The 20860-nt window shown below is 31.2% G+C and overlaps 1 protein-coding gene across 2 annotated transcripts in view; it reads right to left on the bottom strand.

Annotated features, from left to right (window-relative positions):
• LOC130640741 (cilia- and flagella-associated protein 61-like) overlaps positions 1-20860 on the bottom strand; it is a 41949-nt gene that overhangs the window by 17275 nt on the left and 3814 nt on the right. For both annotated transcript variants that reach the window (XM_057447269.1, XM_057447270.1), the window contains exons 2-30: positions 17238-17388; positions 15690-15766; positions 15439-15506; positions 14896-15016; positions 11865-11932; positions 11596-11660; positions 11340-11463; positions 10985-11021; positions 10849-10892; positions 10728-10758; positions 9583-9614; positions 9383-9440; positions 9272-9308; positions 6865-6947; positions 6063-6102; positions 5613-5681; positions 5067-5137; positions 4904-4993; positions 4730-4766; positions 4408-4485; positions 3848-3985; positions 3057-3125; positions 2216-2268; positions 1914-1989; positions 1629-1679; positions 1393-1469; positions 1160-1261; positions 793-879; positions 476-632 (exon numbers count right to left, since the gene is read on the bottom strand). In XM_057447269.1, the coding sequence (XP_057303252.1) occupies positions 476-632; positions 793-879; positions 1160-1261; positions 1393-1469; positions 1629-1679; positions 1914-1989; positions 2216-2268; positions 3057-3125; positions 3848-3985; positions 4408-4485; positions 4730-4766; positions 4904-4993; positions 5067-5137; positions 5613-5681; positions 6063-6102; positions 6865-6947; positions 9272-9308; positions 9383-9440; positions 9583-9614; positions 10728-10758; positions 10849-10892; positions 10985-11021; positions 11340-11463; positions 11596-11660; positions 11865-11932; positions 14896-15016; positions 15439-15506; positions 15690-15766; positions 17238-17388 (2191 nt within the window). The remainder of the gene's footprint in view (positions 1-475; positions 633-792; positions 880-1159; positions 1262-1392; positions 1470-1628; positions 1680-1913; positions 1990-2215; positions 2269-3056; positions 3126-3847; positions 3986-4407; positions 4486-4729; positions 4767-4903; positions 4994-5066; positions 5138-5612; positions 5682-6062; positions 6103-6864; positions 6948-9271; positions 9309-9382; positions 9441-9582; positions 9615-10727; positions 10759-10848; positions 10893-10984; positions 11022-11339; positions 11464-11595; positions 11661-11864; positions 11933-14895; positions 15017-15438; positions 15507-15689; positions 15767-17237; positions 17389-20860) is intronic.

Raw genomic sequence — 20860 nt, 5'->3', positions numbered from 1 at the left:
TTGCTTACACACGGGGTGACAATTATCAGCTTACAAAATATATCAGCTTAAAAAAATAGGTGTCAAACTTTCTTTGAAAGAAACCCTGTCACACAGGATAAAAGTCGCTCCTTCAGTTTTTTGATTTTTTTTTTAAAAAATCTCTTTTTTTTCTTACGATATTTAGGTTTGGAAAATCTTGAAAGCATGTTAATTTGACCATACGACAACGTTATCGATAATGTGATAAGTTAGTCAGCATGTGCATTTAAAAACTGCATAGTGGCTGGTGTCTTGATTATTTTAATTTTCTAAGAGTTGCTTATTAATCAAACATTAGAATAATTTTTTGTGTTAGGTCCCTTTAAAGCCTTGTGAAACGTATATTCACAGTTATCACCTCGGTGTTTTCATTTTAAACGATTACTCTTGCACATGTCAGGTATTAATCAAAGAAATCCTGGTTTGTTTTTGGAATAAAACATGACTAGCTCACCTGACGTCGTTTTATTTGTACAGCTTCACTAGTTGTGACTAGTTGTTCAACATCTGCACCTGTAGGTATTGTTGCATGGTATTGTTCACCCGTACACAACAGAAGCTGGTCATAGGGAACTTTATGTGAACCATCTATTGTAAGACATTTGTTTTTTCTAAAGTGAAATAATGAGTTTTAGCTAGATTAAAACAAAAGTTGAGCAAAAAGTACAACAGAGTAGTTTTCACTTGAAACATGTCGTTTACTTTAGGCAATAACTTTATAAGATAATAATTATATTATTTTTTTCTTTCAAAAACAATAACACATGATACCTGTCAATTCTTGTTAATTTCCCTTTCACAAAATTTACCCAAGTCTTAAGAGATTTCAAGGCCTTCTGTTTGCTGTTGAAATCAAAACTAAGAAAAAAAGCAGAGTAATATCTTACAAACAGAATTGTTGCTCCATAATCTTGGAACAGCTTGTGGGATTTTAAGAAACTTTTTATGATCTCAAGACAAAAAACATTCAATTTTTTTTATTTAATGTCCATGCCTGAAAACAACTAGATAAACAAGAAAACGCCAACAAAAGAGTGCTTGTTGTGTCAGATAGATCAAACATTGATTTCACAAATTAAAGTGCATGGTAAACAATCAAAGTGTATGTTACACATAGATTTTTGTGTTAATTTCTTACCTTTGAGGTATAAATGCATTTTTCAGATTATCAAACGCACCATCGATTTCAAATGCTTCTGTTTCAGATATTAAAATCAAGTTGTTGAAATTCAAATGTGGGCTATAAATTTTTATTTTAATATATAAATATGACGATGTACCTATGTTGTTACATAAAAAGTGATAATGCAGGTGCTTGCCCGTTTCCAATACGTATTGGAAAATATATATCTAATTGTCTGACATCCTTACCAGAAAACTAGTGTTTGCAGTGCTGATAAAGCAGTATCTGAAGCACCAACAACCACAATTCGAATGTTCACAACCACCTTAAAGAGCATCGGTTGGTTAAGAGAGTCGCTTCACGTAAAATTAGTATTTTCTCATAAGAAATTTCATTATTAATACTATACACCTATTCACATTTTCCTAATTTAAGGTTCTGTATTTATGGTTAGCTGAAGTAAATATTAACAATAAAATATTACTTTTGGTTCCAATGTTAGTTTTCTGTTCATGTGATACAAAGCGTATGGCTCCTAAAAATTAAATATAGCAATTACAATGTTTAATCTACATATGCTTCGGGTACACGAGAAAAAGCTCTACCTGGGACGCAAAATAGTCACATTGCCTAAAAGTCGCTTTGACAAACGTCTTATTTTTCCATAAATATGGCAAGACCAGTGATTGCATCAAAACAGACATGTGTCTCCAGAAACAATGTTCTGAATACGGTGGATTATTCCACATGGCTCATAACTAATCCTTACCTTATGATACAGAACTTGTTCTACGGGTGAGTTCCCCATTAAATCTTCCACGGGATAGATTATTTGACGTCGTGCACTAAAATTACATAAAAATATATTATATAAGATATTTGGTAAATTCAGTACAACAAAACAATAAAAAAACATTGTAACAAAAAAGTTTGAATTACTACATTCATTACACACTTATTTAATTATATAAAGACCTAAAGAAGGAAAAATCTAACAGTTGTCTCATTGGAATATTGATCAGTTGGATGTATTAAAATCAGGAAACAGTTAGTTAATAAGTTTAAATTTACCTTACTGGTACCATATCATTTAGGCAGGTTATCAAACTATGTGGCTTCGTATTCTAAAACATATGATGAGTGTTCAAGACTATATGTATATTATCTGAATAGTCAACCAATGTGTAAAATTAAAGAAGCACAAGGTAACATGTACAAGTAAGAGCCATTCTTTATATTTAGTAAGTAATCATTGTTCGATTATTATAAAATAGTTGAAATGCATGATTGCATTTCAACTATTTTATAATAATCTACAACAATATTTCGGCTTTATAAGAGCCTATATTCATTTTTTTAAAAAGAGGCCAAATGCTATTCTGGCTTCTAATGCTATTTTTAAATGATTGTATAAAGAATTACACCAATGTTAAGGTTTGGCACGGTTGTATTTCACATAATTTATGGCAAATAAAGGGGATGAAAAAAAAGTGTAAAAAAATCAAAAAAGAGCTTCAGAGCCAAATGAAAGAACATGCTAATAAGAATTGCACGAAATTATGCTGCTGGCTCGCAGAATTACAGAGGGTTTGAACTACGAGCGTGGTTTTGGTAACCACTGTCTAGTAATAAAAGTTTAAATCCGGACTCAAATTGAAGAAATTGACTGTAACTTCAAAATTACAACACAAATCTAACAACTTAAATTTTGTTATGTTTTGTCAAATGACAAATGTTGTAAGCTCAAATTTTATATACATTTGGAGAGAAGGTGAGATCAAAAAACAAGCTCTAGAATCTATAAATTATTTCAATACACAAATCTTTCTGTGTTTATTAAAAGACTACTCACAAAACGCGTCAAGGAATGTAAAAGCACGAACAGAGATTAACAAAAACGGTACATTCCTACCTTTTTCTCATTGCTTTGTGTATAAAGCAGGTAATACATGCATGATGCTTTAGAAAGATAAAAAATCTCCTGAAGATAAAAAAAAATAAGGAAAATTACAACAAATAGAAAAAAAAATAACTAAAGAATTTCAATTAGCAGGTTGGGACACAAATTCAAAATTGCGAACAAACCTGTAATCCTTTCAAACCATTTTTAAAAACAAAAAAATGTGCAATTTGTGCTCACTATTTTATTATTTATATTTATTTATTCATTCATTTGTTCATTTATTTATTTATTTATTTACTTATTTATTTACTTATTTATTTATTTATTTATTTATTTATTTATTTATTTACTTATTTACTTATTTACATATTTACATATTTACATATTTACATATTTACATATTTACATATTTACATATTTACATATTTACATATTTACATATTTACATATTTACATATTTACATATTTACATATTTACATATTTACATATTTATTTATTTATTTATTTATTTATTTATTTATTTATTTATTTATTTATTTATTTATTTATTTATTTATTTATTTATTTATTTTAGTATCTTTATTCAGTATTGTCTTTTGAGTTGAAAAATTGAGTAACTTCACCTCATGTTGTTCAATATTGCACATGTTTTTAGCCCTAATTTTTAGTGTTACCCCTAGAAAACTAACATTATTGGATTACAAGTATCAATTTTAGATAGAATATTGTTGATCACAAATAATGTATGCAAGAAAAGTTATTTTGAAATGCAATAAAACATAAAACAAAATGTACATGCCTTTAAAAAGTATTTAGAAAAATGTTGAAATATTGGATTTAAAACAAAGTGATGCAAGTGAACATGCTCATTCGATTCATGGAGACGATAGTAAACAAAATCTTCAATGTTGTAATGTGAACGAATATACTCAATGTCCTAAAACATAAAAAATATCTACATTAACTCTTGTATTATTGTCGTAGGTGCTTTAGTGTTTTGTGTTAACAAGTGATTTCTCTTTAATTCAAAGTCATATTTAACATAATAAGGAATTAGAATGGTAGCCTATTGGTAGAGCGTTCGCTTCCGGTGCAAGAGGACTTGGGTTCAAACCCCGGCCGCATCATACCAGAGACTATAAAAGTGTGAATCTATCCTTTCTGCTTAGCATTTAGCATGGGAATAGGATTGATATCTTAGGCGGTTGTCTAGTTGAGCTATTGCTGTACTGGCATGACTTTCATAGCTCGAATGGGATCTTTAAATGCGCTAAAACCCCCTTCGCAGGAATGGATGTCTTAAGTAAAATCTTTCAGAAGAAAATCATATACTCGTTGGCACTTGAAACACCTTCTTACTTTCTCTTGTCGAAAAATGCAGACCCCAACTATCTGTCCAATGACTTCAGCAACATAAGCATAGATTCTTACACCATCCTAACACAGAAACCACATTTAAAAGTTCGATTTTAACAAGCTGAATACACAATAAAACAGTGCAGATATATTGCATTTTTTAAAAATTTATTTATACCAAATTTATCAGAAGCAAATCTAGAGAACACTTGACATGGTACCCAAATAATTTCGATAAAGCAGCAACAACATACTATCATAAAACATCAAACCGTAAGCTTCCTTAACAGTAATGAACAGAGTAATATAGGTGAAATTTAACTACCTCATCTCTTCGGTAATCATTGTATTGCTTTACATCCCTAAAAACAACAAACATGACATAAACAAATCATAATATGAGAATGTAACCACGATTGCATATGCTGCATATATGCTATCTAACATTAAGCAGCATTATTACAGGTACGTACGAATAACAAAAAGCACCTTTACTCACTTCAAAATATCAGCATGTCCACATATTGTCTCAGTTAAACTTTTAATGCTGTCAAAGTCCCCAGTTCGGCAAGTACGTACTTGAAATGATCTAAAGTTCAATGTGTGCAAGAAACAACTGTTGACTTTATTGTTAATGTTGTAAACAAAAAAAAACTACATACCGTCGCAATCCATTTCTATTGAAGATATATAGCTCTTGCGGTAACACACTATTTGATTTTGGTGAAACTCGCTAAGAATAAAAACAATAATAAATTAATAACATTGATCATGATCTGTGGGATAACTTAGTCAATATATTCCTTCTAATTCTGGACACCTTAATGACAGAATTTTCCCTATTTTCCTTACAAGTATCTTATACATAACACAGATTACTAGTACAAACTTCACACATGACATACATAATTTTTAAGGACTGTTTGTTTAAAAGACTATATTCTAAGACATGATTTCTTTATTATAATTGTTACTATAAGTTACATATAAAAAAATGAACAATATTGATAAATTTTATCTTATGCTATAAATGTGGAAAGTTCAGAAGTTGTTATGTTCCAAAACAACAAACGAATGTTCTAGAATTTTCGAAAAATGTACAACATGATTCACAGACTTAGCATTACAACTAGTGGTTAGTTTTAAGATGAGTGCAAAGGATAAATTACAACTATTGGTTAGTTTTAAGATGAGTGCAAAGGATAAACCTGAAAGGCTTGTATCAGTGGAAACTCTGGAACTGTATGAGGTACAGTTATTATGGCAAAATCTTTGTCCTACAAAAAAGAAAAGCATGTAAATTATCCAAAACCAAAACAGCATTAAATATTTGATAATGAAAAGCTGTAAAAATTATTTTTTTTATTCTCTAGTAATTATTCAACATTATTCTAGCACTAAGTGCTAATGATAGACTTAGTCCTAAATAAGGGAAAAAGTACAATTTGCGATTTTTAAAAACAAATTAATACAAAGTTAATTTTGCAGGCATTATAAAGGCACAGAAATTTGCAAATTTTCTTGTGTTATGATTAAGAAAAGACAAAATAAGAACAATTTACAAATCAGTCTATTTTACATAATTATGTATCAAGTTTGCCTGATTATCCAATGACCACATCATGCTTCAAGTATAAAAAACGTTATTTAAGACTTACTTTAAAGAGATCAAATATGACAGGTAAGAAATCAATAGACCTATAAACACAAACCAAAAAAAAAACAGTTATACAAAGAGAAAGGAATTATTATAAAGTCACATATGATATTTTTGACACTATTATAACGCCACTGTATAAAAGACTGCATTTAGAATGCACTTGATAACAGGACAAGAATGAATTGATATGTATGGGGATATTGGTGGATAAATATAAATGGGTATACTGGTATGCTGGTAATATTTAAATTAGAAAGAGTCCTATATATTAATATGCAAAGTCTGTGTACTTGTAAATGGCAATGTGGATGATGTAGTCTTTTCGTTAATAATAAGTAAAAAGTTGTCTTCAATATTATCAAGACACTTGAACTCAAGACGTCAATACATTAATTTGAAATGAAAAGTGGTCACTAAAATTTTTAAAATTTGTGAAGCTAATGTAGTTAAATTATAATTTCAAATCAAATAACCTAGAAAAGGACGGATATAACTGGCGTCTCTTAATTATACAGACTAGTTGAATTAAACATCAAAAATAACTTTTGGCTTAACTTCCCCTTTAAAATATTTGATGATAATAACTTATTTGCAAAACATTAAAGGCAAAATTCAGAATTATATAAATTACTCTGCAATTCAATTCTATCATTTCCCCCTAATATAGTCAACATGATTTATATATATGACTAGTGATAAACCAGAATGAGAGACCTTCATTTTAAATTTAGCAGGGACTTATACTAATTCTGGCAACATAACATTAAGGTAAAAAATGTTGGTAAAAATTGAAATTTGACCTTGCTTCATATTTTTCATCAATACAGTAGAGCTGTATACAAAATACACTCTCCACATCAAATACTTCAGTAATGTATTGAACCTAAAATAACAAGAGATCATTATTAACATACCGTAAATGATCGTGTAAGCCCCCACTTCCAAATAACCCCCACTCCCGAATAATCCCCCTCCCGAATAACCCCCCTCCCGAATAAGCCCCCTCCCCAAAACTCATTTTGACAAATAAGCCCCCCACTTCCCGAATAAGACCCCATGGGCTTATTCGAATTAACAGTAATTTCAATATAGTTGATAGGGACTGAGAAAATACTACTATAAACAATTGATTAAATGGTATTTATTTCGCAGGTTGAGGTATTAATAACACTCGCGGTTATAATATCCAATTCAAAGTTAGGGTGTTTTTCTTTTTTTTCTTTCAATTTGTCGAACAATATAATTCCGAAAATCTTGCTCCCTGTTAAGCATCATACTTTGCTGGAACAACAAGTCCGACCTCCCTTTTTCTCTTTCCAACCACAAATGCTTCAAGTTTGTTTTCAGGTGCTGGGTTTAAAAAGTTTGTAAGTAAACAAGAAATTTCTATTGGTAGATGTCCAACCAGTAGTGTTACTTCATCAGTTGATTTAAAAACGCCAATAGCATTTTGATCATATTGGATTGCTTCTTCCCGGGTGTCTGTTTTGCATATTAATTTTTGTCCAATATTTGGTGCCCAAGCGTCTTTATAAATATGATGTCCACGAATAGCTGTCTGGAACTCAATTGATACTGACAATGCTCTAAACAACTCTGAAAGTTTTATTCGTCGTGACAAATAAAACCAACGTTATATTCGTATCGTTCTCGCTCTGTGAATTCCAATTCAAATGTTTAAGTAATTCGAATGTTTCGTTTTTGAATAGAATTTTGTTTCAATTTTTTTCATTTTCATTGCGAAAATGGAACTAGAAGAACCAACAACAACTTCTCACAAAGGAGAGAAAAAAGTTCTTATACGATTAAGTTTAAACTTGAAGTTGTTGACTTTGCAGAAAAAAATCAATTGGGGCTGCTGCGGTGAAATATAAAGTTGACTGCCATTATATTCGTGATTGGAAGAAAAAAAGGATGACTTACAAGAACTTTCAAAGTCAGTTAGTAACAAGAAAAGAAAACGTTTACAAGGGGCTGGCAGAAAACCGTTGAGCGGTGAAATGGAGGAAAAAGTATTAGAATGGATTGTTTGTCAAGGAAACTTATCAGGAAGTAAACAATTACTGTCTATCCAGATAGGTATGACGAAAAAATTTGAAGCAACAAATGGTTGGCTTTTTAAATTTATGAAACGAAATAACTGGAAATAGGTGCATAATAGCTTCCTCGACAAACGGATGGATGAATACCGATCTAACAGTTAGTTGGACGAATACTGTTCTCAGACAATTTAGCTTTAAACACAGATTGTTAGCTTGGGATACATATGAGTGTCATTTAATGCCAGTTATTGGGGCATCTCCTGAAGCTAAAAAGATTGACACCGTTTTGGTCCCTGGAGGCTGGACTAAATATATTCAGGCACCGGATGTTAGTTGGAACAAGCCGTTTAAAGCATATTGCATAGAGAAATACGATGAATGGCTTGAAACCGTCAGAATTCATCAAGTAACTTATGGCAGGAATATGAAACCTCCGCCTCGCAGCACAATTGTAAACTGGATTCTTGTTTCCTGGAAGGAGCTGCCAGCTGAATTAATATGTGAATCGTTCAAAGCGTGTGCCTTAACATCGGCTACTGATGGGAGCAAGGATAAAGAGATCCATTGTTTCAAAGAGCATCAACCCTGTCAGGATGGTCTTGCAATGCTCAATGAACAAATACAACTGTTAAACGAGACAGAAGACAACCCATTTATCCAAGATGCCGAAGAAATGATTGATGCAGCTCCTTTAGAGATGATCGTAGACGAGGACGAAGAAGGCGATAGTGATATTGAGATCGATTAGTGTTTGTTTTTATTATACTTTTACAAAGATATGTTGTGTTAAAATCGTTGTTTTTATTTTTTAGCACACTAGATTTTTGCATAATTTTTTAAGCCCCCTACCGAATAAGCCCCCTCCCCCAAAACCCATTTTACAAATAAGCCCTTGGGTGCTTAATCAATCATTTACGGTATAGGTTTATCAAATAAATGCATCCTTTTATTTGCAAAAGCAAAACTATGGAAAAATCCTCCACTAGTCAATGTGTTATAACAGTAAATATATGACAACTAGTTATGAACCCATGAAAAAAATCCCTGGGTTAACCATCAGTAAATGATCTACTTTGCTAGCGATCTGGACTGAAGCTGTGCAAAGTCATTTTGAACACACAGAATACGTTTATTAATACAGAAAATAATCGAGACAAACAATTACCTCAGGTTCCTGTTCCTTCTTCTTGCTAGAAGAAGGTCTAAAGTAAAGGTAAATAAAGTAAGTATTCAACAACATAAGAATGTCAAATGTCACAAAGTGTGAATAACTAACCTCTCTTCTAAATGCGATGAACTTAACTTTACACTTCTTGCAGATTTAATAGGTGAAGCTAATACATATTACAAAGTTATGATTCAATTAGATTATACATATTAACATATTTTACATATTAACATATTTGCATCACAACACAAAATTGATGAAATAAGCTAATGGAAGAGAGGGTTGGAAAATATAAAACATTTACTTACCTCTATTTCTTGACATTGGGGATCGAAGTCGACTATAATAAGAGTACTTAAATTAAACCATGAAAACATTACTAACAAGTACTGTATCAAAAAACAAGAACACAAACGTTATACACAGCATACTACTGTAAAAAAATAAAATATATTTCTATGATTTTGTCATGGCACTAAACAATTTATCCACTTTTAAGGACTGTTCTTCCTTGTTACTGATGTTGCTTAGATGTTGAAACTTTTTTCAAGGCATCAAATGGACATAACTTTGTTACTCTTGCTCTAAATCAGCTTTATTTTGGTCCATTTTTTCATAATGGTACTAACTATTGCAGGACAAAGCAGGTATTAATGTTTAGGAATTGTTTGCAAAAATTTTGTGGGTATTATTTTTCACAAAATGACATGAAATATGGTCAGATAATTTTAAAAATGTTATAATTCAGACAAGGATTAAATTTAAAGAAAAAGTGTTATCAAAAATCATATTTTGATGTGGTACAAATTACTAATGGAAGCCAAGGAATAAAAAAAACTTATGACATTTTTTTCTGCAAAACGCAAAAGTAAGAAGGAAACAAGTTCTAGGACTTGGAAAATTTATTATTATTCCAGAAGAAAGTAATGAGGAAAAAAAACAACTAAATTCTCGACATGCGTGATTTGGGGCAAATTCAAGATATGTTTCAATATATATATATATATATTAAACAGGAAATACTTTTTACTATAATACTAATAAAAAAGTCTAAAATATAAAATATAACTCAATGGCCACACTACCCCTAGATAGGAGGCAATAAGTCTTGCTAAGTCAGTGACACTTGTTTGCTCATTTCAGGCCTCTTAATTTTGTGGTGAATGCGCACCTCCTAAAAAGTCTAAAATTACTGATGACAGAAAATTTAAATATGACATCATAATTTATGCAGCATAAGCATAAAACGCAGGTTGGCATATAGGAAAGTACCATTTAGTATTTAATTCCTCAAAAAAGTCTCCACTTTGAATCACTAGGTAAGATTTCAAAACAAAACGAAAGGTACTTAACAAAATTGTGTATGATATTATTTTAGAAGCTTGGAAAAGCTCAGGGTTTATCGATCTACCTAAACAGTAAGAGATTTAAAAGAGATTTCTCAAAAACTCACTTTGTTGGTGTTGGTGTGGTTAATTCATGAGCTGAAAGCAAAAAATCATTGTTCATAGCAGCATACAAAGGAACATGCGATAATATCATAGACAGAAGAAAAAGAAAATTAGGTAGCTAACAAGTTTCTGTGTCCAAGCTTTCTTCTTGATTTGATGGTGTAAGACTAAAGAAATAAAGGTAACAAACAAAAGTTATAATCTGGAACGATGACATATATACATGCAGAAATATATGATCCAACAAGTTACCAATTACCTAGTTCTGCTTGGCTCTTCTTTTTTTTCATGTATGACTAAAATGAGCAGTAAATACAAAGCAGATTATTTCAAGGTCGTACACACATAACAGTGCATTACCAAAATTACCAATTTACCAAAAACTTAACATATAATTGAAAAATAAAAAAGTAATATTATTAAGTTTTTTTCCCAAGCTGCTTAAAGTAAAACGAATACCTGTTGGATATTAAAAATCCTAGAAATATAGAAACAAAAGAAGGTTTTGGGTGTGCGATGTTTACATTTTTTGCGCATCAAGAAGATCTTTTACCATGTGGCAAAATAAAGCCATAATAAAACAAATCACAAAACTTCTTGATTTGTTACATTACCTTCTTTTTTCCTTTCAATTTTCTTTAAAAAGTAATTAAAAACTTCAAGTTCGAAATTTTCTTTCAGTATAGATGTGTTCACGTTTGTTGATACACTCATAAAACCCACTGCAGTCCCATTTACCTATTTGAGAGCAAAACAGTAATGAAACAACCTTCAAAATATTCTTCCTTCTCTGGAAGCATCATCGATTTTTAAAATTTCACAGCACTAAGTAAATGACAAGCAAATTTAGGAAGAAAAAAACACACTTACATCCCCTACAATGCATTTATTATCATTATCTTGGGCTTCGATTAATTCAGCAAGAAAATATTCTCCTAAATGTAAAAGAAATAACAAAACAACTAGATAGCAAAACTTTGCATTAATCATGACCACAATTAAAAAATTCTAATTTTTTAAAGCTTTTATCATTTTTCTTCAATATACTTATAAGTTTAAATTTAATAATACTGAATTACTGCAAAATAAAACCACGGTTAATATGATAAAATCGAGAATAAATCACAGTTAAAATTTACCATAAATTTTTGTTAGGTGATTGTTATGTTTATCAAAAATTGGCATCAAGTCATCATGATCTTCAATTCTAGAAAGAAAACAATCGCATTGAAGGTATATATAGTTGAATAACAATACACTTCAATTTGCAAAATATGATGCAATTATAATAGCATCGAGCTATAACATTATTTTTCTAGCAGCGTGGAATATCTTTAGTATGCAGTATTGTTACAACATATTATTCACCTTTAAATTTTTGTAAGAAAACGTTCTAATGGTTTTAAAACAGAATACAGCAATATTCGAGTTTCATAAAAACCCTCTCGATGGTTTTGTAAGCAAAAAAATGCTTTTAGACAGTTTCTAAACAAATTTCAACAATGTTTAAACTTCCTTAGAAAGCCTTCTTACGGTTTTTTAAGAAAATACGTAAGTTTCCAGTGGCATAAAAAATCGTTATTACACCTAAGTTTTTGACAGTTTAAAACGAAATGAGGTGAGAAAGCTTTTTAGTTGTTTTTTAACAAACATAACATACGTTTGCTTGTATGTACTGTTATAACATGGCATTTGATAATTTATTGGTAATGAAAGCAAGTGCTGTCATTATGTTCATTATATCTTTTAGGTTTACATGTACGGCTTTATGCCATAATTAAGAATAAAGATCTATTTACATTCTGGTACCAGGTTGTATAATAAGATGGCAACTGGAACAATCATGATGGCAAAAAAAGTATGGATTGCCCCAATTTTTTGAAGATGGAGATTTTGATGCATTTGTACATGATCTGGAATTATGGGAAGTAGTTACAGAACTTCCAAAGAAGAAACAAGGGCCAGTTGTTTAGTTGAGTTTAAATTCAAAAGTATGCCAGGCATTTTCAGCCTTAATGAAAGAATAATTGAATGAATACGATGGTTTAAATAAACTTGTTAATAAATTAAAAAAACTTTATGGTATTACTGCAGATCAAGCAATGTTCAATGCTTATGAAAAATATGAGAATTTTCACCGTTCCAAGACAATGTTGATTGGTTATTATGTAAATGAATTTAAACAGCTTAATCAAAAACTTAAGAGTTTCAAAATTGAGTTACGAACTGCAGTTCTTGCATATCAACTACTGAAAAATAGAGATTTACTGAAAGCTACACGTGAACTAACACGTGCTACAGTTCTTCCCTCACATATGACTCTATGAAAAAACAGATAAATGCCATTTATGATCAATATACTCAAAGTGAAAGTAGCACAGACAGTATTGATATTGGTGTTGGGCACAAAGTATTATATGGTCAAAAATTTGACAGACGACGTTTTAACAATTGGAACACTTGTGGACGTGGCAGAGGTGGTAAATATTTCAGTGCTAGAAGAAGCCAGTACAATTCTAATGGTCCTGACGGTCATCCATTGCAATGTCACCATTGCAAATCTATAATGTATTTCATGAATAAAGGAAGCAAAGTCTTTGAAATGTGCTTTAATAGACTAAGGATGTTCATCAACAGTTTGTGGTAAAAATTAGCTTGACTGTTACATATACACTTTGCCAGAAGGGATAGCTTTAGCTGAAAGTAAGAGTAACAAGTCCTTTAAATTTGGGCCAGGTGGAAGCTTCCCCTCTGTTAAACAAATTAATATCCCTGTTAATATGGCTGGAAGGCAAGCCCATATTCTTATTGATGTTGTCGATTGTGAATTACTGTTTTTGTTATCAAAACAGAGTCTGACAGCAGCTAATAGCCAACTTGACTTTGTTAATGATAAAATCACTATGTTTGGAATAGTCATTCCTTTACAACACACGTCAAATGGCCATTACTATATATTACAACATGTTGCTATTAACAAAACATCTCAGGGTGAGAATGCCATTGGAGTTATATTCAAAGTCAACGATCTCACTGTAAAATCACCTGAGGAAAAATGCAAAATAGCTACAAAGCTTTACAAGCAGTTTGGACATCCTAAAGACAGCAGCAAACTGAAAAGTTTTCTCCAAGATGCAAATGTTGAAGATAAAGAATTATTTCTGTAAATTGACAATGTTACTAACTCTTGTGACACATGCAGTAGATATACAAGGGCTCAATCGAGGCTAATTGTCTCACTACCAATGCCCTCAGATGTCAATGGATGCCTTGCCATTGACCTAAAATTCCTGACAGTTAATCATAAAAAGTTAACCATACTTCATATGATTGATGTGTTCTCTAGATACAGTGCATCAACAATTATCAAATCCAAGAATAAGGAAATTATCGTAGACGCAATTCTCAAACACTGGGCTGCTATTTCTGGAACACCAAACTCGATTTTTTCAGACAATGGAGGGGATTTCAACAATGAGCTCTTAAGAGATGTAGCAGAACTGTTAAACACAAGAGTTTATATAACAGCAGCAGAAGCTCCATGGTCAAATGGTCAAATGGTGTATGTGAGCGTCATAATGCCATACTGGAAAATATGATTTTGAAAATTGTCGACAACACTAGTTGTTATGTTGAAAATGCACTTACATGGGCCACTTGTGCCAAGAATGCATTGCATAATAACCATGGATTCAGTCCCAATCAGCTTATATTTGGACGCAATCCAAATCTCCCATCTGTGCTTACAGCCATGCCTCCTGGTCTTCAAACAGTTACACCCAGTCAATTAATTGAGAATCATCTGAATGTCCTGCATGCTGCTCGCAAAGCATTCATTGAAAGTGAATTCTCAAGGAGAATTAAACAAGAACTCAGTCATCAAACACGGACATCTACCAGCAAAGATTTTTACAATGGTGAATTGGTATACTATAAGCGACGTGGAGACAAGTGCTACTTGCCTTCTAATTTTTCATCAAAAATACAAATTAAAATAGTGATTAACACACTATCATGTTTTTAAAATCTTAAGACCTTACTTGACTAAACTTGAAACTAGTTGATAATTAGCGTTTTTAAAATATGTTTATAAATATTCTTCTGGAACCAAAATGTTGAAAAAATTAGGAACTTAAACATACATGTGAAAGCAGTGAAATGACAACTTACCTAGCTTCCCTTATATGTAACACAGGACAATGGTTATGTCTGTGACATACATATGCTTGGTGGTCTGCATTGTAATCCGATGTTCTCTCGATTGGTTCAAAGACAGTTGAAATGGATTTGTCTAAAGGATAAAGGTGATTTTATTTTCATGTATCTGCCATATTTCAAAGGAATACATAGCCTGCTCTTCAGCATTTGTCAGATAACACACACAAGTGCATAACCAGAATTTCATTATTAATTTTTTTGTGCTGAACATAAATGATAGGATATTTACTTTTCACCTTGACTTTAATATTATTAATAAAAAATGGAATTCAAAGCTGAAACATTCTATATATGGTCTTATTTTCTGTATTACAAACATGGGAGTGAGAACATGTTTACCACTGATTTTCCTCTGTGTAAACTGTATGCTTAAAAACATGTGTATTACTTTTAAAGTAATTCCTAAATTACTAACACATTCTTAAAAACATCATCACAAAACAAACAAAAACTTGCCAATATATGTTTGCATAGACTCTTATTGCACACACTTACCAATATTTAATGAAACAGGCGCAATAAGAATCACAAAATGCAACAAAGGAACAGCATAAAATATAGTTCTAAAAAAATAATAAAAATGGTTAATTTTTTTAATTCCTGTTTCATGTGACACTAGTTAAAAACAATCACCATAAGTATATATTTAATGTCACAAAGAAAAAAGCTGTTTTGTAATTAACGTAAAATAAATCAATCAAAAAATCAGAAAATGAATGAAAAATGATCCAATAAATATATTTTACCTTATAATTTCGTTTATGACGCCTTCTGAATATTCTTCTTTGCTTACATAGTAATGCATAAACAGACTGTTAACAGGCTACAAAAATACAATATACTTGAATGAGCACCATGACACTCTTTTGGGGGAGTTAAGAAGGTTAAGGGTCCTATCAAAGTTTTGTATGTCAATAAATATAATCATATAAAATTTTAACAAAATTTATGCCATGGTTTTTAGGTATCAATTTTATACCAGTATATAAAATAATAGAATCATCAATAAAACTGGTAACCAGTATCTTAAATTACTAGTAAATAAATTAAATTTTCTTTAAATTCAATGCATCTTGATAAGGCTGATAATATCAATAATATATCAGTTGCATAGCAGCAAAAATACTCAGTTTTCTCCTTTTTCTTGCTGAAAAGTCACCATACTTTTAGCTCTTTTGTGGTTTTGGCTGTATTTTAACCATGAATGTTACTAAGTATATTTTCTGCAAGGTTTGTATCAAATTTTTAAAAACATTTCCAGATTGTATGCAAAAAAAGCTCGTTTTTGCTAAAAAATACATTCTATAGACAGATGATAGATCAAACTACTTCAATAAAAGGAGTATAAGTAAATACATATTTTTATTTATTTGAAGGTTAATTACTCAAGAAAAGGTGGAATTGCAATATGAACAAAAATAGGACTTGAAAAAAATAATAAATCAAAAATGACATTGTTGTAATCCAATGCAATCTATAAATACACAATTCTATGTGTATCTTAAATTTTTCAGACTAATTAACCAAAGACTCCAGGACAAGAATGAACCAATCACACTTGCTTATACACACTGAATAATCATGGGCTTATTGTTTATTTTGATGTGGACGCTAAAGTTTTATCTGATGGAAGGTTTTGACAACTATTTTCAAATGGATGAGCAGATACATGGAATTAAAGTGCACAACATGTTTTGCTAATACAAAGTTTTTTCTATTACCAATTAAAATTACGACTAAATATGTATACTTGCTCCAACTGCAAATGCAGCTGTATCTACAGACTTGTTTTTCTGCAGACTAAGTAAAAGAGTTTATCTGTGAATTTTTTTTTAGTATTTTGGAAATCATTCTTTCCACAAGCATTAACCAGGTAATAATCTAGGAAATATATTCAGATATAAAACGTTATTCTTCTTGTAAATCTGGAGCACTTCTACAATCATGTTTAAATAATTATTGAAATAAATGCTTAGTCTAAGAGACCCTACTCACAATTAATGATTTACGGTCTTTTTATATTAGACCCACAGACTTTAAACTTGTTAAAGTTCACTTGTCAATGCTTAAAATGGTTTTAAAACTTAGGGTCTAAGTTATGCAGTTAGATCCGCAACTTAAAAATAAGTATCTCAAATCTATCAATTTGGAGTAAATTAATTTTGCCATGGACTTAATTATCATCATCACCATATTTATAAAAGCAACTGGCTAATTCTACTGACCTTTTTGATGTTAGAAACAAAAAATAATAATAAAGTAAATAATAATAATCAAAAATATATTGTACATACATCACATGTCGTGATATTAAAATTCTCTTTTAGCCAACACATCCAATGCCTGTCATTTGAAACATTCCAGTTAGGTTGATCGTAAAATGCTGCATGTCCTACAACTGCATTTGTGTCGTCAGTAAGTGTCACTGCTAAGTTGGCCTTCTCTCTAAAATAGTTTAATCAATTTATAATATTCCTTATATGCATATAATACAGCTAGATATGACTTACTACTTAGCTTCACACATTTTTCTTTGCCTTAATATATTTATTTTCTGATGTTGCGTTATTGATGAAATGTTTATCAAGAACTGTTTTAGATTGTTGTGTTATGCTTTTTTATACATGGACGCAATATTGTCACATTGTGAAAACATTTCTATTTTTCCTGTTCTTGTTTATCATGGTAAAAGTCTAGAGAAGTAAATATTTTTGTTTTTAACTGTAAAAGGTTCATCAAAAATTGACTTTTCGAAATACGCCATCACAGACAGTAATTAATCTAGTGTATATGCCAGAAAATGTAAAACAGGGTATGTTTGGAAAACGAAATTAACTTTGACAATGGCTGTTAGGATTGGTATTAAAGTTATACAGTCAGTTTGCGAAGATTTGTTGACTATAGAGAAGAAAATCTCTTTGTAGCTGTGGTGCGAGAGCACTGTAGGCCACTTTCCATTGATCCCTTGTTAATAGTTATTTTGCTACATAAACCATTATAGAAATACTAGTCGTTAGCCCGTGGAAAAATTCACGGGTTCGCCCTTCCTTTTTATACCGCATTGCGTGCGTCTCGCTAACTGTGCAGCTAAGCTACCATTTTGCGTTACAGACAGACGGACAGACGTATGCGGGTATTATAATATAGATGTTATACAATCAATTAATAAAAAAAATGGGAATTGCAATTTTGGCATTTTTTTGTAGAATAATTTACAAGGATGATATTTCGATTTACAAATTATGAATTGTAACCTGCTAATTCGAATCCAGGTTGTTAAGATATATATTTGTATGAAAGTGATGCGTGCAATGAAATGATTTCACTAATCTTGGTTACAGTATTCACCCCAAACTGTATTAATTAACATGCTGACATGATCCCATGGTAACTTTATTTTCCATTTAGCATATCAAACGTTTTATTTTGGGCTCCATTAGAAGTAGACATATAGTCTGAATATTATTACAGAGATTGATGTGAATTAAAAAGAACAGTTTAGAACAATTTTTGTACAGTTATGCAATTGTTAAATTAAAGTTAAATCCATTGTTTTTTGCTTAAAATGTTTTTAGTGAACAAAAAATGTAATACCATCAACCATATTATTTTGTGCTGATTAATCAATCAGATAAAAGGAACCAAAAGTTTTATACTTCTGATCAAAATTTCGCTAAGACCTTTTACGAGTCTCTTGTCAAGTCAGACTCACATAATATTTGCTTAGCACATATAGCATACGGCATTAGCAAAAGATGAAAAGATGAAAAACATTGATGAAAAGCTTGTCTATTATGAAATCATCTTAACTAAAGAGAAGTATTTTAAGGGACACAGTATTAATGACCTTACAAAGTTAACGATTTGAGTTTTTGCTATTGTGGTAACATTATCAGACAATGCAGTGATTGCTCTCAATGTTACTACTGCAAGTATAAGAAATTCATAGAAAAGGTTTCATTATTATTATGATTTTCACTTTATCCAGTCTTTTTCAGGAATATTTGAGTAGGTATGCGATGATTCACACATGTAAATCAAGCAACGCGTGCGATGTAAAACGCACGCGTTACTTGAAAAGAATGTTGCGCCTGTGATACGGGCTCTGAGGTTATTTTTGTTGTACATTCATTTTGCGGTAGAAAAGTGGGAGACGTTTTAAATCGTGAACCCCAACACGATGCTCGAGCGTCTACTGGTATAGCGACTCTCTCAATCTTAACTTCCTTTTCTACATGTCCGAAATAGTATGCATGACTATACTTTCATTTTTATATTTGTTTATTTTTCAGGTCATCATTTTTCAGGTATTTTTCAGGTCATCACAGGCAAATAGGCAAAATATGCTTTGTTTTCAAATTAAAAAAAATCTTTATCCACGTGGCTTAAAACTTTAAAGTTCATTCAGAAAGTTCAGCTACACTTTAACAAAATTTTTACAGAAAAAAATTTATACCGCCCGTGGGTTTCGTTTTTACAGGCAAAAAAAAATCCATTAAATTGGGACTTGCTATGGTTTCCAATTATTTTGTCAAATGAAGAAATTATCTACAATTAAATCCATGATAAAATGTAGCTTATTCCATTAATCACACGCCTGGAACGATTTAGGCATGTGCCAAGGCGTGCGCATGCGTTTTCACACTTACAGGAACTGTTCCTTGGTTAAAGAAGGGTTTTTTTGTGAAGTATTGTATTGTGTATGGAAATGCACAGAAAATATATAAAGAGAACATGAATTGGACCAGACGTTTTTAAATGAATCCTGTTGACAGAGATTGCAAAATCAGGAGGTGTCAGAAATGTGACTCAACAATACATTTTGCTAACAGATGTCATTAAAGACGTCAGGAACAAAAAATTTCAAGAAAGCAGCATTTTAAGAACTAGTGGAAAGAAACAAGATGTGAACAAAATTTAAATTACACCTTTTGCTAAAAGATCAGATCTAAACAGCCATTTCCAAGAGGTTTGATTTACCTTATTTTAATGCAATTTTGTAAATCAGTTAAAAAGAAAGGTAATATGTACATATGTGGAGTTAAAACATTTCCTTTCTAGGCTGGCAAAAACTAGGAAAAAATAATTACCTTAAATATCTAATTTCTGTGGGCAGATTTTTTGAAGATAGAAAACGAATTACATTTTGTGGGATTTTGATAGATAATTGTTTAAAAAAAATTATTTATGGTGCATTTCTTACGTGTTGAGAAGAGAAGGCCAGTGTAACAAGGTGTTTAAGATAGAAGACTAATCAAATTGTTGTAGGTGAGAAGTGTATACAGAGATGTCTTGGCTAGTACAGAGCAGGATTAAAGTTAGCTTGGAAGAGATCAGAGGTTGCTAAGTTTGATTGGAAAGAGGATACTTTTCCTGATAATGATGCAGTAGAGGGGGCAGCTGTGCAGATCAAGACAGAGTGGATTGTGGGGGCTATTAAGAAAATGAATATTGGCGAGGCTGCAGGAGAGTCAAATGTTGTTGCAGAGTTTGTGAAAGCATCTGGATATGCCGAAGTTGGGCTTATTACAAGTCTTGCCAATCAGATTATAAAGGATGGTTTTATCCTCATTGACTGGCAATTAAGTGATATGAAGAATATATAAACTTAAGAAATTTTCCTTCATTGGTTTGTCTTTTAGAAAACTGACTAATGAATTGTATGTATAAGTTCCACTTTGTATATCGGATGAAACTTTATTGTAGCAGGAGGGGATTATTTTTGTTTTAGCAATTCTGTACATATGGACTTATTGCTTTGACGGATGTATCATTTTGATAGATGTTATGGGTAAAAGTCATATAGGAACACCTTTGTATCAGTTGTACGTGATTATAACGTAGTCCTAAGTTGACTCTCTGTGTTAACAATGTACACTTACCAATTCTGTTCCAGCTGGTAAACAAAATGCATTAG

Source organism: Hydractinia symbiolongicarpus, chromosome 4 (genome assembly GCF_029227915.1).
Source record: "Hydractinia symbiolongicarpus strain clone_291-10 chromosome 4, HSymV2.1, whole genome shotgun sequence".
Lineage (NCBI taxonomy): Eukaryota > Metazoa > Cnidaria > Hydrozoa > Anthoathecata > Hydractiniidae > Hydractinia > Hydractinia symbiolongicarpus.
The sequence above is the reverse complement of the archived record's forward strand: the minus strand, read 5'-3'. Positions and strand labels throughout refer to the sequence as shown.